Consider the following 23,730-nt stretch of genomic DNA (forward strand, 5'->3'; position numbering starts at 1 on the left):
TTAATGTCATGGTGTGAGCCTTTAATGTCGACATTGTAATGTCGTGGTGTTGACTTTGAAATGTCGTGGTTTTCACCCAGTAATGTTACGGTGTGTACCTGGTAACACCACAATGTCGACCTTGTAATGCCATGGTGTCGACGTTGTAATGTGGTTTCGACTCGCCAGTGTTACGGTGCTGACCTTGTAATGCCACAATGTCGACTTTGTTCGTGGTGTCGAACTTGTAATATCATGGTGTGAACCTTGTAATGTCACATGGTGTGGACCTTGGTAATATGGTGCTGTCGACCTCGTCATGTCGTGGTGTCGACCTTGCCGTCGACGTGTGGGATATGAAGGTGGTGACCAGGAAGAGAGTCGACAGTGTCTCCTTCATTGTCTCAGGGTTTTTCTAATGTGAATTTAGGTCGCACTGTATCTGTGTTTATCTGAGATTTTCATTTATCTGAGATCTACGTTTACCTGACGTGATTTCATATAGGTTCTGTTGTGTCGTCGTTTCTACATACTGTGTCTTTAATGTGTAATATCATACTCTTTATGCTTCAAGTAACCACGCACAGTGTCACTTTGATTGTTGCAAGACAGATCTTTCTGTGACACGAATATATTAACAGATGATCAGCGAAATTTGAAAGCCTTGTTTTATCATTCCTTTTCCGACCAACCCCCCAAAAATGATAAGATTCCAGGGACACGTTTTGACCCAAATGTTCACTGGGTTTATCGTTCATAACATTGGTGCAAATGTCCTGTCAAGTGACAGTTGTTTGCCTCAAGTGCTACATTTATTTCACTGAACGTTTTGGTCGTTATGCTAATTGTCCGGGACAAATATACATGTATTTTACGTAGAAACACAATGAATACAGTATGTGGGAGAGCTACAGACACGCATGTCTACTTGATTGTTGGCTGTTAATTACATTTCCCTCGCCATGACATTAAAGGTTCACGCAATGGCACTGCAAGGTCGACACCATGACATTACAAGGTCGACAGTATGACATTACAAGGTCGACACCATGACATTACAAGGTCGACAGTATGCATCGTGATGGTGTTGACCTTGAAATGTCATGGTGTCGATATTTTAATGACATAGTGTCGACCTTTGATGTCGTTGTGTCGATCTTGTTATGCCTGGCTTTCTTGACATGAATTTCTTCTATATCAACTCAAGCTTTGAAGATAACTATTCACATTTGGTTTATTATCACAGGTCGATTTCTGGAATTGTCTTTGGCGATGCTCTGGTGAATATAAATATATAATGTTGTGGTATTAGTGTGATGACATTAAGTGAGTGATAATTTCTTTTCGTATAGCCAAGGAAAACAATTTCTTTAAAAAATATTTATGAGCTTCTCATAACAACCGAGTTTTCAAATCATTCCACATGGAGCGTGTGTAATGGCATTCTCAGTACAAAGGGAACATAGATTCCATTTCTGTGGAACACTAGCTGCATAAATCGCTTTCAAGGCATCCCATTTTATAAAGGATAAAGGTAAGATTGTGTGGGTACGATTTGAAGTAAAATCTGATACTGGGACCACAATAAATGAGCAACGAGACAAGGTGGTATGGCCAACCAATACAAACTAACTGCGTTTACACACACACACAGATTTATTAATATCATTATTGCAAATGTTGTATATTATGATAAGGACTCGACAGTCCACACCGTATGCTCTACATAATAAACAAGATCTCCATAAAGTCGTCTGCTTCGTTATTGACTCACCAACTTCCCAAAAACTCATATAACAATCAGGAATTTCCAGGTGGACATGGAAGTGCCCTGGGTACTACATCTCTGGCGTCCTAGGTGTCTTGTAATTCTCTGCATACTGATATAACCTGAAACATATCTGATGCTTGAGTGTCCTCCCATGCGATATTTTCCAGTGATGTCAACTGTATATAACAAATTATTTGAGTGTATCTCTTTATAGCTTTTGTGTTGTGCCCTCCACCTTCATCATACATTTGACCAATACAATAACACAGCAAGTTTTCATTCTCCTGGAACACCTTTAATCAACAACATGTATAAGACCAAGCATACTTGCAGGCTTGTTTATTGTCACCATTTCATACTTGATACAATACCAAAATCTATTTGCTTGTACATAAACAACACTTATTCAACAACACTCACTGGCAGAAAACCACTGTCATTACGCTGGTTACCATACAAAACTTATGTATAAATCAGAAGTACATATCAAAATGGTCAAAGGCATCTGAAGTATAAAATGTAAAACCAGTGATAAAAATAACGTAACTTTTTCCAGGAAAAGCTTCGGAACAGGGCGCCCTAAAAATATGCAGCACAACCTCAACTGGAATGTTTATTGTACATAACAACGCATAATATAAACATTGTACCAAAATATGGAATCAGATGTACATATGAAAAACGTCGAAGGCAGCTGAAGTATGACAAGTACAACCAGAGATATAAATAAGTTCTTTTTTTTGCCATAAAAGCTTCAAAACAGCACTCCCTAAAAACATGCAGCACAGCCTCAACTGGAATACTACATTACATAACAAAAACACACATAATACAAACATTGTAACAAAATATAGAAACAATTAAACATGGTCAATATAAAAATAAATATATCTAAAAGGTTTTCACTTGAAACACAATAATAAATATGAAATATAACTAGCAAATTGAGCGTCAAATAGTGCGAATAATTACTTCGCTCTAAACACAGATGTTTGAGTAAGAGGGATTGCACACTCTTGTGAAAGGGAGGTCTCGCACTTCTTTTCCACAGGTCACATAATGAACTTTCAGGATCTAAGAGGTGGTGCACACACACCCCTCCCCTCCCTCCACACCCATCCTCTGGATCTGCCCACGCCAAACCATACGATTACTTCAACCAAAGTAATGAGTATAAATGCCTCATATTGGCTCATCACACAATATATTGCGGGTGCTTTCCAAGCAAAAGCAAGAACACTCAGGTGAAGCATCAATCAGTTCATTTTAACGTTACTAATACAAACACATATTACAGGGATTAATGAGAACAAAACATGATATTGTAATGAAGATCAAGAGATTCAGAGAAATTACATACAGTTGTCATATGACTGGAATGAACATTGTTATGACTGTAGCTTTGTTGTCATAAAATAGTGAGTGAGTGAGTGAGTTTAGTTTTACGTCGCACTCAGCAATATTCCAGCTATATGGAGACGGTCTGTAAATAATCAAGTCTGAACCAGACAATCCAGTGATCAACAACATGAGCATCGATCTGCGCAATGGGGAACCGATGACATGTGTCAACCAAGTCAGCTAGTCTGACCACCTCTACCCCGGGACCTTCACGGGTCTCATAAAATAGACATATTATAGTAACAAAATGGCAACTAATCTCAACTGGACACCTACCCTAAACGCATGCAATTACAATGCACCTATCATTAAATCCATTAAAAATAAAATATAATTAATAAAATGAGCAACAAAACACACTCATAGTTCTTATTACTTCAGAAAATATTGTTAATATATGCTCACACCTGAATGTCAGATTTTCCCCACAGCCTAACAAATTTGAAAGAACGAATCATCTGACAATTACTTTAAGTACAGCTTGATGAGAGGATTTCTGTCTAATCCGTCTGTTCATGTACAAGAATAGTCACTAAAGCATCAAAACAGCCACACGGAATTGGGATTAGTACCTCTATACTTCTATGTCAGGTACACATCAATATCAAATTTGAAGGAATAAACAAATAAAAATCCCCAACAGCTGAAGTCAGCAGTTAACAACCTGGGCCCTTTTTCTTGAAACATTCCTTACCCTAAGGACTCTTAAATTAGATCATAGCCAATTTGTTCAAAATAGACTGACCAAGTTTGTAGGTTTGTAGCTTGCTTGGTACTGTTTGTTCACAGTGCCTAGTTTCGAGACCGTCCTGACAAATACAACACTGATATATATATATATATATATTATGCAGTTTTATAACTGACATCCATTAATTGAAATCCACCCCATTTTTAGTCCAACTCAGGAAAAGTAAAAATGTGAAAGATCTGTAAATAGCAAAAGGTACCGCCTCAGGTTCTAACAGATATATCAAACAGGTTTTGAGTTATGCCCTAGAAACAAAATGATTACATACACTTGGATGGATGGAAGAAGCACTGTAAGCCTGCTGGATAAAATGTCACACATATATTGCAAATCCCATGTCAAAAAAATATGTTCAAATTTAGACATGGATCATTAATGTGCAGTAACCATGTGGAGCAAATACAGTATCTTGTTCTCAAAACTGGGCTGGTCTCAACAAAATAATCAAAGCACAGCAAATTACCTTCTCAATGGTTCCTCAAACTGATTATTGATTGTTCATGTTTGCCAAAATCCTACTCAATTCCTGTCATTTGTAATATAAATATAAGGATGATTGATTATCCCAGTCAAAATGTTTTTGTTGAGTGAGGAGAGATCACATTCTTGTCCGTCTACGGTCAACTTGTCACTGAGAATGACATGGATTTTGTGCCATCACAGATTCTCTGATTTTCATTCACACCTCCATCTAACCCTCTGCAGGCTAAAGAATCTGTTCGTTGTATAATAGTGTTGGGTTGTCACTGATGTTGTAAATTTGGATAAATATCAAACACCCATCTTGCAATGTTATCAAAGACTGTAAATCTATGTGGAACTAATGTCATCAAGCTCATGATTTGAATCCTCCTTCTCTTTACATGCCTCTTCTTCTTCTTCTGTCTGACCTCTGTGCCATTCCTTTCTAGGTTTTGTAGCTTTCATCAGTCTCTGAAGGGTAAATATCAAAGATATAAACAATCCATATCTCAATAATGTAATCTTAACACACATCCCCTTCACTTCATCTCAATGATGAGCTGCCCATGGCCATTATTCTCACCTCTTTAAAACTGGAACCTTCTTCCTTCAGAAAGGCGATCACCATTCCTACCGGTATTGGAATCAGAGGGCACATGGCAATGACCCAACCAATGGCCTGAGACCATGCTGGATAACCTGTCTTGCCAGGAGTGACCGGTGAAAGATTTATGAGGCCGCCTATCAGCAACACCTGTCATAAGAACATTCCAATAAACAAACTAACAAACAAACAAACAAAGAATGGCATCACATGTATTTCGTTCTCCAATACAATGTCAGTTAGTCTGCCAGAGCTAACCATTGGTGAGCTGGTCTACATTATCACAAGTAAATAAAACATAAGTAACGCCTTACAGCAACTTTACCCAAACTACAGTTGGGTGCACTGATATGCTTTAATAGTGCAATGTGGAAGTCTTGTTAAAATGTTTCTTCTTCATTCTGAAGAAAAGCGTTCAATTTCCCACATGGGTGTAATATCTGAATCCCATTTCTTTTGTCCCACTTCTGATATTACTACAGAAAAACCATACCCAGTTCCACATTTTGGTTCAATCAAATTACAATAAATGAAAACTCACAATGACACAGAGAGGCGTGCCGACTAGCCACATGGCCTTCCAGACAGGAGACACCCGGTAGCCAATCATCATCTCCAGATCATCGTACAGACGGTTTACACCTGTTTCAGAACATGCAGACATATACTGAGTCAAAAAAGAAACTTCACATTCTTTCTTCAGGGCACTTTGAAAGAACAAGAGATGGTAAGATCGTGAAATTGTTATTATTTCATTGCTGAGATGAGATGCTGTGTGATGTACTCGATATACCGACAGTGCCACTATCAGTTCCATTAGGCTACACCACCGTTCCAAAATATGGGTATAAAGAATGTCACATGAATAAAATTGACATTTCTCAGTTCAATATTGTGTAAGGCCACCCCACGCATTCACCACTGCCAAACAGTGTCTCCTCATGGACTGCCTGATGCTTGTGAACACGTGGTTGGGGATTCTGCGCCTTTGCTCTTGCAAGGTAGCACCAAGTTCCTGCAAATTCTGAGGTTGGTTGGCAGCGCCCAACTGGTTTTGAATGGTCTGTGAGGACAGTTGACCTCTAAACATCTCAGCCCTGGTTTGCGTAGCCGGCAGAAATCTGTGATGTAGGACAAACTGACGGTCTTCTGATCGTGACGTCACACATGGACAACCCGACCTTGGGTGATCAGAAGTGGTGCCAGTGTGACGTAGACGATCTCGCAAGTCATACACAGTATGATGGATGCATCCCATTGCTCTTGCAACGTCAATAACCGATCTTCCCGCTTGCAACATGCCAATGGCATGTTCACGTTTCACATTTGATAATTTGGCATTTACAGTACCGTTAGAACAGTGGTTTAAAACTCTTGTTTCAATTCTTGAGGCCAATGCAAACATGTGCAAATGAAGAAAACTTTGAATGCAAAGATCACATGATCGACTGAACGTGCAAAACCAGATTGGGCACTAATATCATTTGCACAACGAATGGATTCGTTTGAGTGGGTTTTGCTTACCTTTTTCTAGAGTCGAAAGATAGGGATTCCCTTTCGGGTACATAGATGTAAGAGACAAATTATTCAATATTTTTAAAAATTACATTTTGTGAAGTTTCTTTTTTGACCAGACAATCCAGTGATCAACTGCAGGAGCATCGATCTCTGCAAATGGGAACCGATGACACGTGTCAACCAAGTCAGCACGTCTGACCACCCAATCGCGTTAGTCACCTCTTACGTCAAGCATAATTGCCTTTTATGGCAAGAAAACAACCAACCTACTGGCATTGATTCGTGATGTGCATTAACAAGACCCCAACAATACCTTGACCACAGAGATACTCAACATTAAACATTAAATGGTTCTGCTGTCTCAAAAATGCAGGACGGTGGTGTAGTCTTGTGGTTACAGCATCTGTTAGTTACGTCCAAGACCCAGGTTGGATTCCCCATGTGGGTACAGTTTGTGAAGCCCATACACTGACATTGTGTTAAGCTTGCATTGTCAACAGCACCCCAGTTTTGCAGGTATTCTGTTTTTTATAATTTTGGTCCTTTAGCTGGTGATTTTAAACCAGTAAATGTCATTTAAAGTGATGACTGTTTTGTAGGTTATTAGATGTACCTGTCTTCTCTTGTTTAAGAATGTCATTCATATCAGTTGGTTCCAGTAGCTTGTCACTGAACCATTCTGATTTCAGATGAAATTCTTCTCCAAATATCCTGTACAGGTTACCAAGATGACAATTGCAAGGTCTGATTCTGTAGACATGTTTGTTCACAAACAACAGTGTCCACGAGTGCTATGTATTCATAAACAGGTAAAGGGTTCTACATGTAATTTGATAAACCTTCGATTCATGTTTAAGGACAGTCACATGCAACAATCAACCAATCAGAATCAACTATTCCACAATGTCATGCTAGAATATGTAGAACTAACATTATTCTATACATAAACAATTTAACGGACAATTTATCTTCTTTTGAATCACAGAGCATCTCAGTCAGAGCAGGCTTACTACAGGCTTACCAGTCTTACCAGAATTTTGGGGTGATCAGCATTTTCGATAGATCATACTGATGTACAAATCTGACATGATTTTATACAAAGAACACATAACAAGGAATGTGCTCCTCGTAGAAAGCCTGCTTACCATATATCCATGCCAGAACCAGCACTTCTGCTACCACCAGCACCAAGACTTATATACTGGCGATGTACCAATCCATCAATGACAGAACATAGATTCCTCCCTGGAACAGTGTAAACGGTGTATTTAGTTGGGGAGGTACAAAGTCTGATAGGGAAAACTAACTTTAACAAATCTTTTTACAGGCATAGTTCAGCTGCATGAGGGGCTAACTGTGGAAAGACTGATCTAAGTCAAAAGTCACACATGCTAGAAAGAACATAAAAATTTGATTGATGTAGATTTCCTGCTGGGATGGACCTAACTCACCTGAGTGATGGAGATTTCCTGTTGGGATGGACATAGCTCATCTAAGTGATGGAGTATTCCTGCTAGAATGGATATAGCTCACATGAGTGATACTGCTGGGATGGACATAGCTCACCTGAGTGATGGACATACCTCACTTGAGTTGAGTAGTGATTCTGATGGGATGGATGTAGCTCACCTGAGTGATCCTGCTGGGATGGACATCGCTCTCCTGAGTGATACTGCTGGAATGGACATAGCTCACCTGAATGATGGAGAATTCCTGCTAGGATGGACATAGCTCACCTGATTGATCCTGGTGGGATGGACATAGCTCACCTGAGTGAACCCGGTGGGCTAGACATAGCTCACCTGAGTGATCCGCCTGAGATGGACATAGCTCACCTGAATGATGGACATTGCTCACCTGTGTAATACAGGAGAGTCCCAGTATCAAGCCAGCACAACATAATACCGCTTTGAAGGCTTCAGTACTTCTTCTCAAGGCGTCATACATGCCAACCAAAACTGAATTGACGCATAGAATCTGGATAAGAAAATTTTATGCAACATTAATACCCACACTGGTATTCATACAATATGTAAGATAAGTAAGTGTACTGTATGGCACTGACTGAGTGAACAAATTAATCAGGTTCACTCACATCGATTAAGAGAACACAGTAATCAGCATAATATCAGTGAGCTAAAATCAGCAAATGAACTCAGTAAATTCAAATCATACTTAACAATATAGTTCCGAATAATATAGTTCCAAATAATATAGCTCCGAATAATACAGTTCCCGATAATACAGCATCCAGTGACTTAATCCCTCATCACAACACTGGCACAACATGGACGTAGTCCATATACTGTAGTAGCAAACATTCTACTTCACACATCTGTAATCACATCTCACCTTTTTCATGTAAACCACATGTCACCTTCATTGTAAAGCTCTTTGCTAGAACTTGCCACAGAACCAACCTTTTTATCATCCGCAACACGTTTTGCAGGGGGTATTACAATGCACCCTGTCCGTCCGTCCGTCTGTCCGTGCACATTTATTTTTTCCGCAGCAGAAATCTAAACCTGTTCAATATTTCTTCACCAAACCTGACACATGGATAGATCTAGAGGTGTACTGGTGCCTTTTGATAGTTTTGGAATTCTGAATAAAATATTTGTGTGTGACTTAGACTGAAATTGGAGGTAATGCATGGGATATTGATGACTGTGTCTTCTTGTTTTCTGTTGTCATGATCAGTATTATACATTGTTTTATTTGTTGTATCTGGCAATTCAGTAACTGGTCCCCATGAAGATAAAGGTTAGAATATTGGCCTTCAGTAACTTTCACTTGTCATTAAAGTTAGGCTCGCTGACTTGGTTGACATAGGTTGACAGTCATTCTGTTGATCACTCACTCACTCAGTAAGGGGCAATATTTAACCTTATCCCAATACTGCCATAATGACATCTTCATTTTGATACATATAGATCTGTGAAATTAGGTAATTTGAGAACATAATTGTTATTGGCAGCACATTTCCCCGTTACCTTTTGTTTGACAACTACAGTAGAAGTTGTCAACACTCATCAATCCCAAATGATTGTTTTAGCATCCAATTCTACCTGTCTGACTGTTATTCACTGTCAACCATCCCCATTTAACATATGAATCCAATCTGTTTTCCAGAGTCTCGGCAATAAGTAAAGTTAAATCTTGACATCACTTACAGTGTTTGTGTTTTAACATATTTCCCAGTTCACACCTGGGGGGAAATGCAAATATTTGGCAATCAATAGTATCATAAATGGAAATCAATAGTATTAAAAATCTACCACATTTTCCAGACCGATGATGAACAGCGACAGAAAGAGTATGGCCGAACAGAGTTGAGACCCAGGCATTGTAGACACAGCTTTGGAGTACACCATGATTGCTAGACCAGGGCCTGAAGTCAATAACATAAAAGTCAGGTTTTCTTAATGAAGCTTTGGGTTTAATTTGTGATCTACTAGGATGATAGTTTGATATTTTGTAAACAGAAATTTCCTGATATTTCATTTATTTGTTCATTATTCCCATAATTTAGATTATCTTCTCTTCATTTCAAGTTTCTTTTCAAAATACAAGATAGTATCTGAAATGACTAGATATAATTGATATGGAATGAAAATACTCTCAGTCTCAGTTTCAAGTACCTCTCTGACAGCGTTAAGTGTGCTGTAATAAATATGTAAGTCTCACAGGGAAACAGCAGATGTCATGAAACACATTTGCTTTTCCAAGCAAGATTTCGTTGTACACTTGTGACACTGCTTACAGTCAACACTAGCTATTACATGGCACAAATGGTAGTGGGGTAGCCTATGGTCAAATTCAAGTTCAATTCCAAACATGGATACAATGAATGAAGCCCATTTCTTGTGTCCCTTGCTGTGATGTTGCTGAATTATTCCGAATAGTGGCATAAAACTTCCTCTCTGACATCCGTGAAGATCCAGGTAAAACCATGCTCAGTCACTCTGGGCCATGTTTCAGTTTTGTAACAGTTCAGGTTTTGTCACTATCAAAGTCTACGTAGCAACGTGGCAGGTATATCAACATTTTGCACAACTCTCAGTACAATGAGATGGACCAAGTATGTTTCAGACACTATTGTAATGGTATGATAACAACTAATATTCAGGTGAAGTAACATTGTTCAAGACTGAAGAAATTGTTCATATAAAGTTTGTCCTTATCTTACTCAACAACTTCTAAATATAGACTATTATTATATATCAAACAAGACTGTTGTAATGCTGAATCCATATTGGAAATTTTGTATATTAATCACACCCACCTCCATTTACTACGTCTGAGACTGGCAATTTTGTTTCGTTGGCCATATTACCCAGGAACAAGAAAACGATGAATCCTATGAACAGGCTGGCGAGACAATTTGAGACAATAATCGCTACAGCGTCTCTGAAAGGAAAAAAAGACACATATATAGGAATATTGTTTTGAACATATTTGCGCAGTTTACAACAATATCATACTATCAACTTGATTTATAGAAAATTAATCTTCTCAGTGCTGCTGTCGAACCAATTCAACAGGAAAGAAACATAATGACATGCCCAAATATGTATGTCCTACAGTAACGAATTACCAACTACGAACTATATATAAAATGCAAAATGTTCAGCTTTATTAATAAATAAATTTTAAGTGAGTGAGTGAGTGAGTGAGTGAGTCTAGTTTTACACGACACTCTGCAATATTCCAGCTATATGGTGGCAGTCCTTTTATGGCAAACATGGAATGCTGAAGGCCTATTCTACCCAGACCTTCAGAGGTCTAAATGATAAGAAGCCAAAATTCTGAAAAGTATAAATGTATTTGCTAAATTTATTTATTTGACAAAGCCCCCACAACAGCCATAGTTGAATCTCCACAAGTCTGGGATGGCTTTAAAGTTCTAAAAGCTGACTTGGTTGACACATGTCATCAGATCCCAAATGCACAGATCAATGCTGTTGATCACTGGATTGTCTAGACCAGACTCAGTTATTTCTTGACAGTTGCTATATAGCTGGAATATTGCTGTAAGTAGCGTTAAACTAAACTCACTCAATCACTCTACTGACTGACGTTTGCCTCTAAACATTGGCTTACTAGTTGGTTGTTACTTGCATTCATGGCATCTCATCTCGAACTGAACTGCCAGAATATGAGCGATCTTCCACAAACCAAACACAAATGTAGTATAGAGAAGCTGCACTACAACCCTAAGATATATTTGCAAAGACTCTTGGAAAATTATAAGCCGAAATATAAGAACAAGTTGAACAATTTGAGAACGAGATCAAGACAGAAACTGTGTATCCAAGTCAGTAAACATCAGTTATGATTTGGTTTGAAATGGTCTGTAACAAGACTATCACTTATATTCATGAAGTGTTGGATTCAAGTGTTAATAGCCCCAGTGGTGGATATGTTGCAATACAGACATCAAAGAAAATGACATACTATGAGCCCTTTAGAAACAGCAAATTGGCCTTACTTGTAACAGTTATTATGAATCCCGTTGAAGCTTGCAATGTTTGACATTTTTCCCCACCCTATGCTCACAGCGAAAAAGGCCTGAGCCACAGCATTACGCCACACCTTGAAGACAATGATGAAAAACAAAATGAAATTCAGCTTTTTTTGTAATACATTTATCCAATTCCAACAGTGTTTTCTAGTCTTTGAAGAGACTCTTTGTTGATGTACATATATTTCTTTTCTGTGACAGTTGTAAGCAGTATTTTAAAACAAAATATTGCACAAATTAAAAATTAAACATGTTTCATCATCTGTCATACAACGCACCCTCACCTGGGATTACCTCCCTTACCGCAGGCTGACAGAGACTGACAGATCGACTGAGGCAGACTGACATTGACTGAGGCTGACAGAAACTGACTGAGACTGACCGAGGCTTCATGTGAAGAGGACTTGGGTCTTGGACCAGCTTCTGGGGACTGACTGAGGCTGACTGAGATTGACTGAGGCTGACAGAGACTGACAGAGATTAACTGAGGCTGACAGAGACTGACAGAGATTGACTGAGGCAGACAGAGATTGACTGAGGCACACAGAGACTGACTGAGACTGACCGAGGCTTCATTTGAAGGAGGACTTGGGTCTTGGACCAGCTTCTGGGGACTGACTGAGGCGGACAGAGATTGACTGAGGCTGACAGAGACTGACAGAGATTGACTGAGACTGACCGAGGCTGAAAGAGATTGACTGAGGCTGACAGAGACTGACTGAGGATGACACAGAGACTGACAGAGACTGACTGAGATTGACTGAGGTTGACAGAGATTGATTGAGTCTGACACAGAGACTGACAGAGGCTGACTGAGTCTGACCGAGGCTTCATGTGAAGGAGGACTTGGGTCTTGGACCAGCTTCTGGGGACTGACTGAGGCGGACTGAGATTGACTGAGGCTGACTGAGGCTGACAGAGATTGACTGAGACTGACACAGAGACTGACAGAGGCTGTCTGTCTGACTGAGTCTGACAGAGATTGACTGAGATAGTCCAAGGTGGAAGGGGACAGGAGAACTGTTGCTTTTTAACTTGCACAATATTTTCATTAAAAAAATATTTCCAAATGTCATAAGACGTTTTCAATGGCAGAAAATGAACATGCATATATGTACCCTAAATACCTGTTCTGAAAAAGAATTGAGAGTTTGTTCAATATTAATAGTCACTACATCTTTCATACAGAAGACAAAACATTAGAAGCATGATGTTCACATAAAAAAGAAAAGCTCACCTTAATATCTAAGAACCTCTCCCACTGGGGTACAAAGTAGTACTTGATTCCTTCCCCGGCACCTGGCAGCAGCGATCCACGAATAAGCATAGATACGAGAACCACATACACACCTATGACAGCAAGATGACGAGCCTGCAAAAACGCGTATGTCAACTGACAAGGTGCTAAAGACGTACACACACAGCATTAAGGTATATGCTTATCAGTTTATGTTTACAATAAAAGAATATACAGGAAATGTTTAATGAGTCTATGCTTGTTTAAAACAAGATAAACGATACTCAGATTTCAATTCAGTTCCTGTTTAACATATCAAAACATGGTTTCCAATGGTTCTTTGGTCACCTCATCACATGCTGAGTTTGCATAAAAATGTCTTAACACTTCTGTGCCAGTATATGAAAGCAGACGCTTATTCAGGCCAAACAGATTTAAGCTGATTATCACTTGAAATGAATCCTCACATGAAATGAATCATCAATTTGTCACAGTCTCCCTTTTATTATAGTGACTTTCTCACAAATGTCATGAACCTCAAGTTTTAAATGAAACTAAAACCAAGAATTAACTAACTAGAACTAGTAGAATCATGTGATCAAATCTTACATGTTATAGAAAAATCTTTAAGAAAATATTGAGTATCAAACCTCTATTCTAGTACCCATTAGCTCATATTTCAATTTGCACTGACTTTTCTGAAAACTTTACAGAAAGAAAAAGAAATCAGAAAGAAAATGGTTTTTTTTTAAGAGAAATTTGTCATACTGACATGCATGTAAGCCGAACTATTGAAGAAAAATAACACTGGTCTGAATTTGCTATTCATTCTTTAGTAACTCTTTCATATGTCTAATGTTTTATCTCACACACATAGTCTCGGGTTACCGTCTGTACTAAGGAAAATTAGAACCTGCCTGAATCTGCTATTCATTCTTTAGTAACTATTTCACATGTCTAATGTTTTATCTCAAACATATAGAGGGTTACCATCTGTTCTAAGGGAAATTAGAACCTGTCTGAATTTGCTACTCATTCTTTAATTCCTCTTTCAAATGTCTAATGTTTCATCTCATACATATAGAGAGTTACCTTCTGTACTAAGGGAAATTAGAACCCAGAGGAAAAATCACAGTATATTACTCAGGTCACACTCTCTCTTTCACTATTGTAAACATAAGTTCCTAACACGTTTTATTAACTTAGGGGTTTTGTAAGGACAGCTCTTCAACAGAAAACATTAAGAAATGTGTGACAAACACATAATAAAAAAAAACATTAATAGACAATTGCAGTAAAATCCAGAAATGCGTAAATGTTCCCATCCCGAAAACTCTCATGCAGGACTGGACTTTTAACAGGAATGACGTTTCTGAATGCAGACCAGGAAATGTGTCCAGGATGTTTCTGAACAAGTTACTAGGAGCCGACAATCTGAATGTCCTGAGGATGAGATCTCAACAAACTTCTGTTATTTTTCCATCGTTAGAGATAGGCCAACATTGGCAGACATTGGCCCAACATTGATAAACATTCGGCCAATGCTGGGTCAGCGTCTGAATGCTATCTGGGTACTTCACAATTACAGCATAAAGCACAAACAATACCGTATCAGTGGACGTCCTGATCCTGACCGTGAAGATACAGATAAATGCTAACAACCAGACTCCCAATAAACACAGCACCAGCTTCCATTGAACAGTTCCTGGGTCATCAATTCCAGTGGTCATCTGAAGCAAGTGTTTGCTGAAATGTACAAACAAACACATCATGTACAATTGCACAAAACTGGTTATTCACTGCAAATTTAGGTCCTGGCAGTGGTGCCTTCACAGCTACAGCATGTTCGGCTTGACTTGACCTACTCTACAATATGTCATCTCAGCCCTGGTTTGCGTAGGCGGCAGAAATCTGTGATGTAGGACAAACTGACGGTCTTCTGATCGTGACGTCACACATGGACAACCCGACCTTGGGTGATCAGAAGTGGTGCCAGTGTGACGTAGACGATCTCGCAAGTCATACACAGTATGATGGATGCATCCCATTGCTCTTGCAACGTCAATAACCGATCTTCCCGCTTGCAACATGCCAATGGCATGTTCACGTTTCACATTTGATAATTTGGCATTTACAGTACCGTTAGAACAGTGGTTTAAAACTCTTGTTTCAATTCTTGAGGCCAATGCAAACATGTGCAAATGAAGAAAACTTTGAATGCAAAGATCACATGATCGACTGAACGTGCAAAACCAGATTGGGCACTAACATCATTTGCACAACGAATGGATTCGTTTGAGTGGGTTTTGCTTACCTTTTTCTAGAGTCGAAAGATAGGGATTCCCTTTCGGGTACATAGATGTAAGAGACAAATTATTCAATATTTTTAAAAATTACATTTTGTGAAGTTTCTTTTTTGACCAGACAATCCAGTGATCAACTGCAGGAGCATCGATCTCTGCAAATGGGAACCGATGACACGTGTCAACCAAGTCAGCACGTCTGACCACCCAATCGCGTTAGTCACCTCTTACGTCAAGCATAATTGCCTTTTATGGCAAGAAAACAACCAACCTACTGGCATTGATTCGTGATGTGCATTAACAAGACCCCAACAATACCTTGACCACAGAGATACTCAACATTAAACATTAAATGGTTCTGCTGTCTCAAAAATGCAGGACGGTGGTGTAGTCTTGTGGTTACAGCATCTGTTAGTTACGTCCAAGACCCAGGTTGGATTCCCCATGTGGGTACAGTTTGTGAAGCCCATACACTGACATTGTGTTAAGCTTGCATTGTCAACAGCACCCCAGTTTTGCAGGTATTCTGTTTTTTATAATTTTGGTCCTTTAGCTGGTGATTTTAAACCAGTAAATGTCATTTAAAGTGATGACTGTTTTGTAGGTTATTAGATGTACCTGTCTTCTCTTGTTTAAGAATGTCATTCATATCAGTTGGTTCCAGTAGCTTGTCACTGAACCATTCTGATTTCAGATCAAATTCTTCTCCAAATATCCTGTACAGGTTACCAAGATGACAACTGCAAGGTCTGATTCTGTAGACATGTTTGTTCACAAACAACAGTGTCCACGAGTGCTATGTATTCATAAACAGGTAAAGGGTTCTACATGTAATTTGATAAACCTTCGATTCATGTTTAAGGACAGTCACATGCAACAATCAACCAATCAGAATCAACTATTCCACAATGTCATGCTAGAATATGTAGAACTAACATTATTCTATACATAAACAATTTAACGGACAATTTATCTTCTTTTGAATCACAGAGCATCTCAGTCAGAGCAGGCTTACTACAGGCTTACCAGTCTTACCAGAATTTTGGGGTGATCAGCATTTTCGATAGATCATACTGATGTACAAATCTGACATGATTTTATACAAAGAACACATAACAAGGAATGTGCTCCTCGTAGAAAGCCTGCTTACCATATATCCATGCCAGAACCAGCACTTCTGCTACCACCAGCACCAAGACTGATATACTGGCGATGTACCAATCCATCAATGACAGAACATAGATTCCTCCCTGGAACAGTGTAAACGGTGTATTTAGTTGGGGAGGTACAAAGTCTGATAGGGAAAACTAACTTTAACAAATCTTTTTACAGGCATAATTCAGCTGCATGAGGGGCTAACTGTGGAAAGACTGATCTAAGTCAAAAGTCACACATGCTAGAAAGAACATAAAAATTTGATTGATGTAGATTTCCTGCTGGGATGGACCTAACTCACCTGAGTGATGGAGATTTCCTGTTGGGATGGACATAGCTCATCTAAGTGATGGAGTATTCCTGCTAGAATGGATATAGCTCACATGAGTGATACTGCTGGGATGGACATAGCTCACCTGAGTGATGGACATACCTCACTTGAGTTGAGTAGTGATTCTGATGGGATGGATGTAGCTCACCTGAGTGATCCTGCTGGGATGGACATCGCTCTCCTGAGTGATACTGCTGGAATGGACATAGCTCACCTGAATGATGGAGAATTCCTGCTAGGATGGACATAGCTCACCTGATTGATCCTGGTGGGATGGACATAGCTAGACATAGCTCACCTGAGTGATCCGCCTGAGATGGACATAGCTCACCTGAATGATGGACATTGCTCACCTGTGTAATACAGGAGAGTCCCAGTATCAAGCCAGCACAACATAATACCGCTTTGAAGGCTTCAGTACTTCTTCTCAAGGCGTCATACATGCCAACCAAAACTGAATTGACGCATAGAATCTGGATAAGAAAATTTTATGCAACATTAATACCCACACTGGTATTCATACAATATGTAAGATAAGTAAGTGTACTGTATGGCACTGACTGAGTGAACAAATTAATCAGGTTCACTCACATCGATTAAGAGAACACAGTAATCAGCATAATATCAGTGAGCTAAAATCAGCAAATGAACTCAGTAAATTCAAATCATACTTAACAATATAGTTCCGAATAATATAGTTCCAAATAATATAGCTCCGAATAATACAGTTCCCGATAATACAGCATCCAGTGACTTAATCCCTCATCACAACACTGGCACAACATGGACGTAGTCCATATACTGTAGTAGCAAACATTCTACTTCACACATCTGTAATCACATCTCACCTTTTTCATGTAAACCACATGTCACCTTCATTGTAAAGCTCTTTGCTAGAACTTGCCACAGAACCAACCTTTTTATCATCCGCAACACGTTTTGCAGGGGGTATTACAATGCACCCTGTCCGTCCGTCCGTCTGTCCGTGCACATTTATTTTTTCCGCAGCAGAAATCTAAACCTGTTCAATATTTCTTCACCAAACCTGACACATGGATAGATCTAGAGGTGTACTGGTGCCTTTTGATAGTTTTGGAATTCTGAATAAAATATTTGTGTGTGACTTAGACTGAAATTGGAGGTAATGCATGGGATATTGATGACTGTGTCTTCTTGTTTTCTGTTGTCATGATCAGTATTATACATTGTTTTATTTGTTGTATCTGGCAATTCAGTAACTGGTCCCCATGAAGATAAAGGTTAGAATATTGGCCTTCAGTAACTTTCACTTGTCATTAAAGTTAGGCTCGCTGACTTGGTTGACATAGGTTGACAGTCATTCTGTTGATCACTCACTCACTCAGTAAGGGGCAATATTTAACCTTATCCCAATACTGCCATAATGACATCTTCATTTTGATACATATAGATCTGTGAAATTAGGTAATTTGAGAACATAATTGTTATTGGCAGCACATTTCCCCGTTACCTTTTGTTTGACAACTACAGTAGAAGTTGTCAACACTCATCAATCCCAAATGATTGTTTTAGCATCCAATTCTACCTGTCTGACTGTTATTCACTGTCAACCATCCCCATTTAACATATGAATCCAATCTGTTTTCCAGAGTCTCGGCAATAAGTAAAGTTAAATCTTGACATCACTTACAGTGTTTGTGTTTTAACATATTTCCCAGTTCACACCTGGGGGGAAATTCAAATATTTGGCAATCAATAGTATCATAAATGGAAATCAATAGTATTAAAAATCTACCACATTTTCCAGACCGATGATGAACAGCGACAGAAAGAGTATGGCCGAACAGAGTTGAGACCCAGGCATTGTAGACACAGCTTTGGAGTACACCATGATTGCTAGACCAGGGCCTGAAGTCAATAACATAAAAGTCAGGTTTTCTTAATGAAGCTTTGGGTTTAATTTGTGATCTACTAGGATGATAGTTTGATATTTTGTAAACAGAAATTTCCTGATATTTCATTTATTTGTTCATTATTCCCATAATTTAGATTATCTTCTCTTCATTTCAAGTTTCTTTTCAAAATACAAGATAGTATCTGAAATGACTAGATATAATTGATATGGAATGAAAATACTCTCAGTCTCAGTTTCAAGTACCTCTCTGACAGCGTTAAGTGTGCTGTAATAAATATGTAAGTCTCACAGGGAAACAGCAGATGTCATGAAACACATTTGCTTTTCCAAGCAAGATTTCGTTGTACACTTGTGACACTGCTTACAGTCAACACTAGCTATTACATGGCACAAATGGTAGTGGGGTAGCCTATGGTCAAATTCAAGTTCAATTCCAAACATGGATACAATGAATGAAGCCCATTTCTTGTGTCCCTTGCTGTGATGTTGCTGAATTATTCCGAATAGTGGCATAAAACTTCCTCTCTGACATCCGTGAAGATCCAGGTAAAACCATGCTCAGTCACTCTGGGCCATGTTTCAGTTTTGTAACAGTTCAGGTTTTGTCACTATCAAAGTCTACGTAGCAACGTGGCAGGTATATCAACATTTTGCACAACTCTCAGTACAATGAGATGGACCAAGTATGTTTCAGACACTATTGTAATGGTATGATAACAACTAATATTCAGGTGAAGTAACGTTGTTCAAGACTGAAGAAATTGTTCATATAAAGTTTGTCCTTATCTTACTCAACAACTTCTAAATATAGACTATTATTATATATCAAACAAGACTGTTGTAATGCTGAATCCATATTGGAAATTTTGTATATTAATCACACCCACCTCCATTTACTACGTCTGAGACTGGCAATTTTGTTTCGTTGGCCATATTACCCAGGAACAAGAAAACGATGAATCCTATGAACAGGCTGGCGAGACAATTTGAGACAATAATCGCTACAGCGTCTCTGAAAGGAAAAAAAGACACATATATAGGAATATTGTTTTGAACATATTTGCGCAGTTTACAACAATATCATACTATCAACTTGATTTATAGAAAATTAATCTTCTCAGTGCTGCTGTCGAACCAATTCAACAGGAAAGAAACATAATGACATGCCCAAATATGTATGTCCTACAGTAACGAATTACCAACTACGAACTATATATAAAATGCAAAATGTTCAGCTTTATTAATAAATAAATTTTAAGTGAGTGAGTGAGTGAGTGAGTGAGTCTAGTTTTACACGACACTCTGCAATATTCCAGCTATATGGTGGCAGTCCTTTTATGGCAAACATGGAATGCTGAAGGCCTATTCTACCCAGACCTTCAGAGGTCTAAATGATAAGAAGCCAAAATTCTGAAAAGTATAAATGTATTTGCTAAATTTATTTATTTGACAAAGCCCCCACAACAGCCATAGTTGAATCTCCACAAGTCTGGGATGGCTTTAAAGTTCTAAAAGCTGACTTGGTTGACACATGTCATCAGATCCCAAATGCACAGATCAATGCTGTTGATCACTGGATTGTCTAGACCAGACTCAGTTATTTCTTGACAGTTGCTATATAGCTGGAATATTGCTGTAAGTAGCGTTAAACTAAACTCACTCAATCACTCTACTGACTGACGTTTGCCTCTAAACATTGGCTTACTAGTTGGTTGTTACTTGCATTCATGGCATCTCATCTCGAACTGAACTGCCAGAATATGAGCGATCTTCCACAAACCAAACACAAATGTAGTATAGAGAAGCTGCACTACAACCCTAAGATATATTTGCAAAGACTCTTGGAAAATTATAAGCCGAAATATAAGAACAAGTTGAACAATTTGAGAACGAGATCAAGACAGAAACTGTGTATCCAAGTCAGTAAACATCAGTTATGATTTGGTTTGAAATGGTCTGTAACAAGACTATCACTTATATTCATGAAGTGTTGGATTCAAGTGTTAATAGCCCCAGTGGTGGATATGTTGCAATACAGACATCAAAGAAAATGACATACTATGAGCCCTTTAGAAACAGCAAATTGGCCTTACTTGTAACAGTTATTATGAATCCCGTTGAAGCTTGCAATGTTTGACATTTTTCCCCACCCTATGCTCACAGCGAAAAAGGCCTGAGCCACAGCATTACGCCACACCTTGAAGACAATGATGAAAAACAAAATGAAATTCAGCTTTTTTTGTAATACATTTATCCAATTCCAACAGTGTTTTCTAGTCTTTGAAGAGACTCTTTGTTGATGTACATATATTTCTTTTCTGTGACAGTTGTAAGCAGTATTTTAAAACAAAATATTGCACAAATTAAAAATTAAACATGTTTCATCATCTGTCATACAACGCACCCTCACCTGGGATTACCTCCCTTACCGCAGGCTGACAGAGACTGACAGATCGACTGAGGCAGACTGACATTGACTGAGGCTGACAGAAACTGACTGAGACTGACCGAGGCTTCATGTGAAGAGGACTTGGGTCTTGGACCAGCTTCTGGGGACTGACTGAGGCTGACTGAGATTGACTGAGGCTGACAGAGACTGACAGAGATTAACTGAGGCTGACAGAGACTGACAGAGATTGACTGAGGCAGACAGAGATTGACTGAGGCACACAGAGACTGACTGAGACTGACCGAGGCTTCATTTGAAGGAGGACTTGGGTCTTGGACCAGCTTCTGGGGACTGACTGAGGCGGACAGAGATTGACTGAGGCTGACAGAGACTGACAGAGATTGACTGAGACTGACCGAGGCTGAAAGAGATTGACTGAGGCTGACAGAGATTAACTGAGACAGACTGAAACTGACTGACATTGACTGAGGCTGACAGAGACTGACTGAGGATGACACAGAGACTGACAGAGACTGACTGAGATTGACTGAGGTTGACAGAGATTGATTGAGTCTGACACAGAGACTGACAGAGGCTGACTGAACCTGACTGAGTCTGACCGAGGCTTCATGTGAAGGAGGACTTGGGTCTTGGACCAGCTTCTGGGGACTGACTGAGGCGGACTGAGATTGACTGAGGCTGACTGAGGCTGACAGAGATTGACTGAGACTGACACAGAGACTGACAGAGGCTGTCTGTCTGACTGAGTCTGACAGAGATTGACTGAGATAGTCCAAGGTGGAAGGGGACAGGAGAACTGTTGCTTTTTAACTTGCACAATATTTTCATTAAAAAAATATTTCCAAATGTCATAAGACGTTTTCAATGGCAGAAAATGAACATGCATATATGTACCCTAAATACCTGTTCTGAAAAAGAATTGAGAGTTTGTTCAATATTAATAGTCACTACATCTTTCATACAGAAGACAAAACATTAGAAGCATGATGTTCACATAAAAAAGAAAAGCTCACCTTAATATCTAAGAACCTCTCCCACTGGGGTACAAAGTAGTACTTGATTCCTTCCCCGGCACCTGGCAGCAGCGATCCACGAATAAGCATAGATACGAGAACCACATACACACCTATGACAGCAAGATGACGAGCCTGCAAAAACGCGTATGTCAACTGACAAGGTGCTAAAGACGTACACACACAGCATTAAGGTATATGCTTATCAGTTTATGTTTACAATAAAAGAATATACAGGAAATGTTTAATGAGTCTATGCTTGTTTAAAACAAGATAAACGATACTCAGATTTCAATTCAGTTCCTGTTTAACATATCAAAACATGGTTTCCAATGGTTCTTTGGTCACCTCATCACATGCTGAGTTTGCATAAAAATGTCTTAACACTTCTGTGACAGTATATGAAAGCAGACGCTTATTCAGGCCAAACAGATTTAAGCTGATTATCACTTGAAATGAATCCTCACATGAAATGAATCATCAATTTGTCACAGTCTCCCTTTTATTATAGTGACTTTCTCACAAATGTCATGAACCTCAAGTTTTAAATGAAACTAAAACCAAGAATTAACTAACTAGAACTAGTAGAATCATGTGATCAAATCTTACATGTTATAGAAAAATCTTTAAGAAAATATTGAGTATCAAACCTCTATTCTAGTACCCATTAGCTCATATTTCAATTTGCACTGACTTTTCTGAAAACTTTACAGAAAGAAAAAGAAATCAGAAAGAAAATGGTTTTTTTTTAAGAGAAATTTGTCATACTGACATGCATGTAAGCCGAACTATTGAAGAAAAATAACACTGGTCTGAATTTGCTATTCATTCTTTAGTAACTCTTTCATATGTCTAATGTTTTATCTCACACACATAGTCTCGGGTTACCGTCTGTACTAAGGAAAATTAGAACCTGCCTGAATCTGCTATTCATTCTTTAGTAACTATTTCACATGTCTAATGTTTTATCTCAAACATATAGAGGGTTACCATCTGTTCTAAGGGAAATTAGAACCTGTCTGAATTTGCTACTCATTCTTTAATTCCTCTTTCAAATGTCTAATGTTTCATCTCATACATATAGAGAGTTACCTTCTGTACTAAGGGAAATTAGAACCCAGAGGAAAAATCACAGTATATTACTCAGGTCACACTCTCTCTTTCACTATTGTAAACATAAGTTCCTAACACGTTTTATTAACTTAGGGGTTTTGTAAGGACAGCTCTTCAACAGAAAACATTAAGAAATGTGTGACAAACACATAATAAAAAAAAACATTAATAGACAATTGCAGTAAAATCCAGAAATGCGTAAATGTTCCCATCCCGAAAACTCTCATGCAGGACTGGACTTTTAACAGGAATGACGTTTCTGAA

At 38.7% G+C, this 23,730-nt stretch overlaps 2 protein-coding genes across 2 annotated transcripts in view; both read right to left on the reverse strand.

The window, feature by feature from the left end:
* Positions 1–2,023: 2,023 nt before the first annotated feature.
* LOC137267806 (sodium- and chloride-dependent betaine transporter-like) overlaps positions 2,024–23,730 on the reverse strand; it is a 29,640-nt gene continuing 7,933 nt past the window's right edge. The window contains exons 6-21 of the mRNA XM_067802244.1: positions 22,354–22,488; positions 21,024–21,127; positions 19,818–19,942; positions 18,811–18,923; positions 17,390–17,509; positions 16,661–16,800; positions 14,855–14,993; positions 13,248–13,382; positions 11,978–12,081; positions 10,772–10,896; positions 9,765–9,877; positions 8,344–8,463; positions 7,632–7,731; positions 5,510–5,610; positions 4,948–5,118; positions 2,024–4,835 (exon numbers count right to left, since the gene is read on the reverse strand). Coding sequence (XP_067658345.1) covers positions 7,681–7,731; positions 8,344–8,463; positions 9,765–9,877; positions 10,772–10,896; positions 11,978–12,081; positions 13,248–13,382; positions 14,855–14,993; positions 16,661–16,800; positions 17,390–17,509; positions 18,811–18,923; positions 19,818–19,942; positions 21,024–21,127; positions 22,354–22,488 — 1,524 coding nt within the window. The 3' untranslated portion in view covers positions 2,024–4,835; positions 4,948–5,118; positions 5,510–5,610; positions 7,632–7,680. The remainder of the gene's footprint in view (positions 4,836–4,947; positions 5,119–5,509; positions 5,611–7,631; positions 7,732–8,343; positions 8,464–9,764; positions 9,878–10,771; positions 10,897–11,977; positions 12,082–13,247; positions 13,383–14,854; positions 14,994–16,660; positions 16,801–17,389; positions 17,510–18,810; positions 18,924–19,817; positions 19,943–21,023; positions 21,128–22,353; positions 22,489–23,730) is intronic.
* On the reverse strand, positions 4,713–7,539 carry LOC137267805 (sodium-dependent proline transporter-like). The gene is made up of 5 exons (XM_067802243.1): positions 7,517–7,539; positions 7,100–7,197; positions 5,510–5,610; positions 4,948–5,118; positions 4,713–4,835 (listed from the first exon to the last, which is right to left on the reverse strand). The coding sequence occupies exons 1-5, from the start codon at positions 7,537–7,539 to the stop codon at positions 4,713–4,715; spliced, it is 516 nt and encodes a 171-aa protein (XP_067658344.1).

Source organism: Haliotis asinina, chromosome 16 (assembly GCF_037392515.1).
Source record: "Haliotis asinina isolate JCU_RB_2024 chromosome 16, JCU_Hal_asi_v2, whole genome shotgun sequence".
Lineage (NCBI taxonomy): Eukaryota > Metazoa > Mollusca > Gastropoda > Lepetellida > Haliotidae > Haliotis > Haliotis asinina.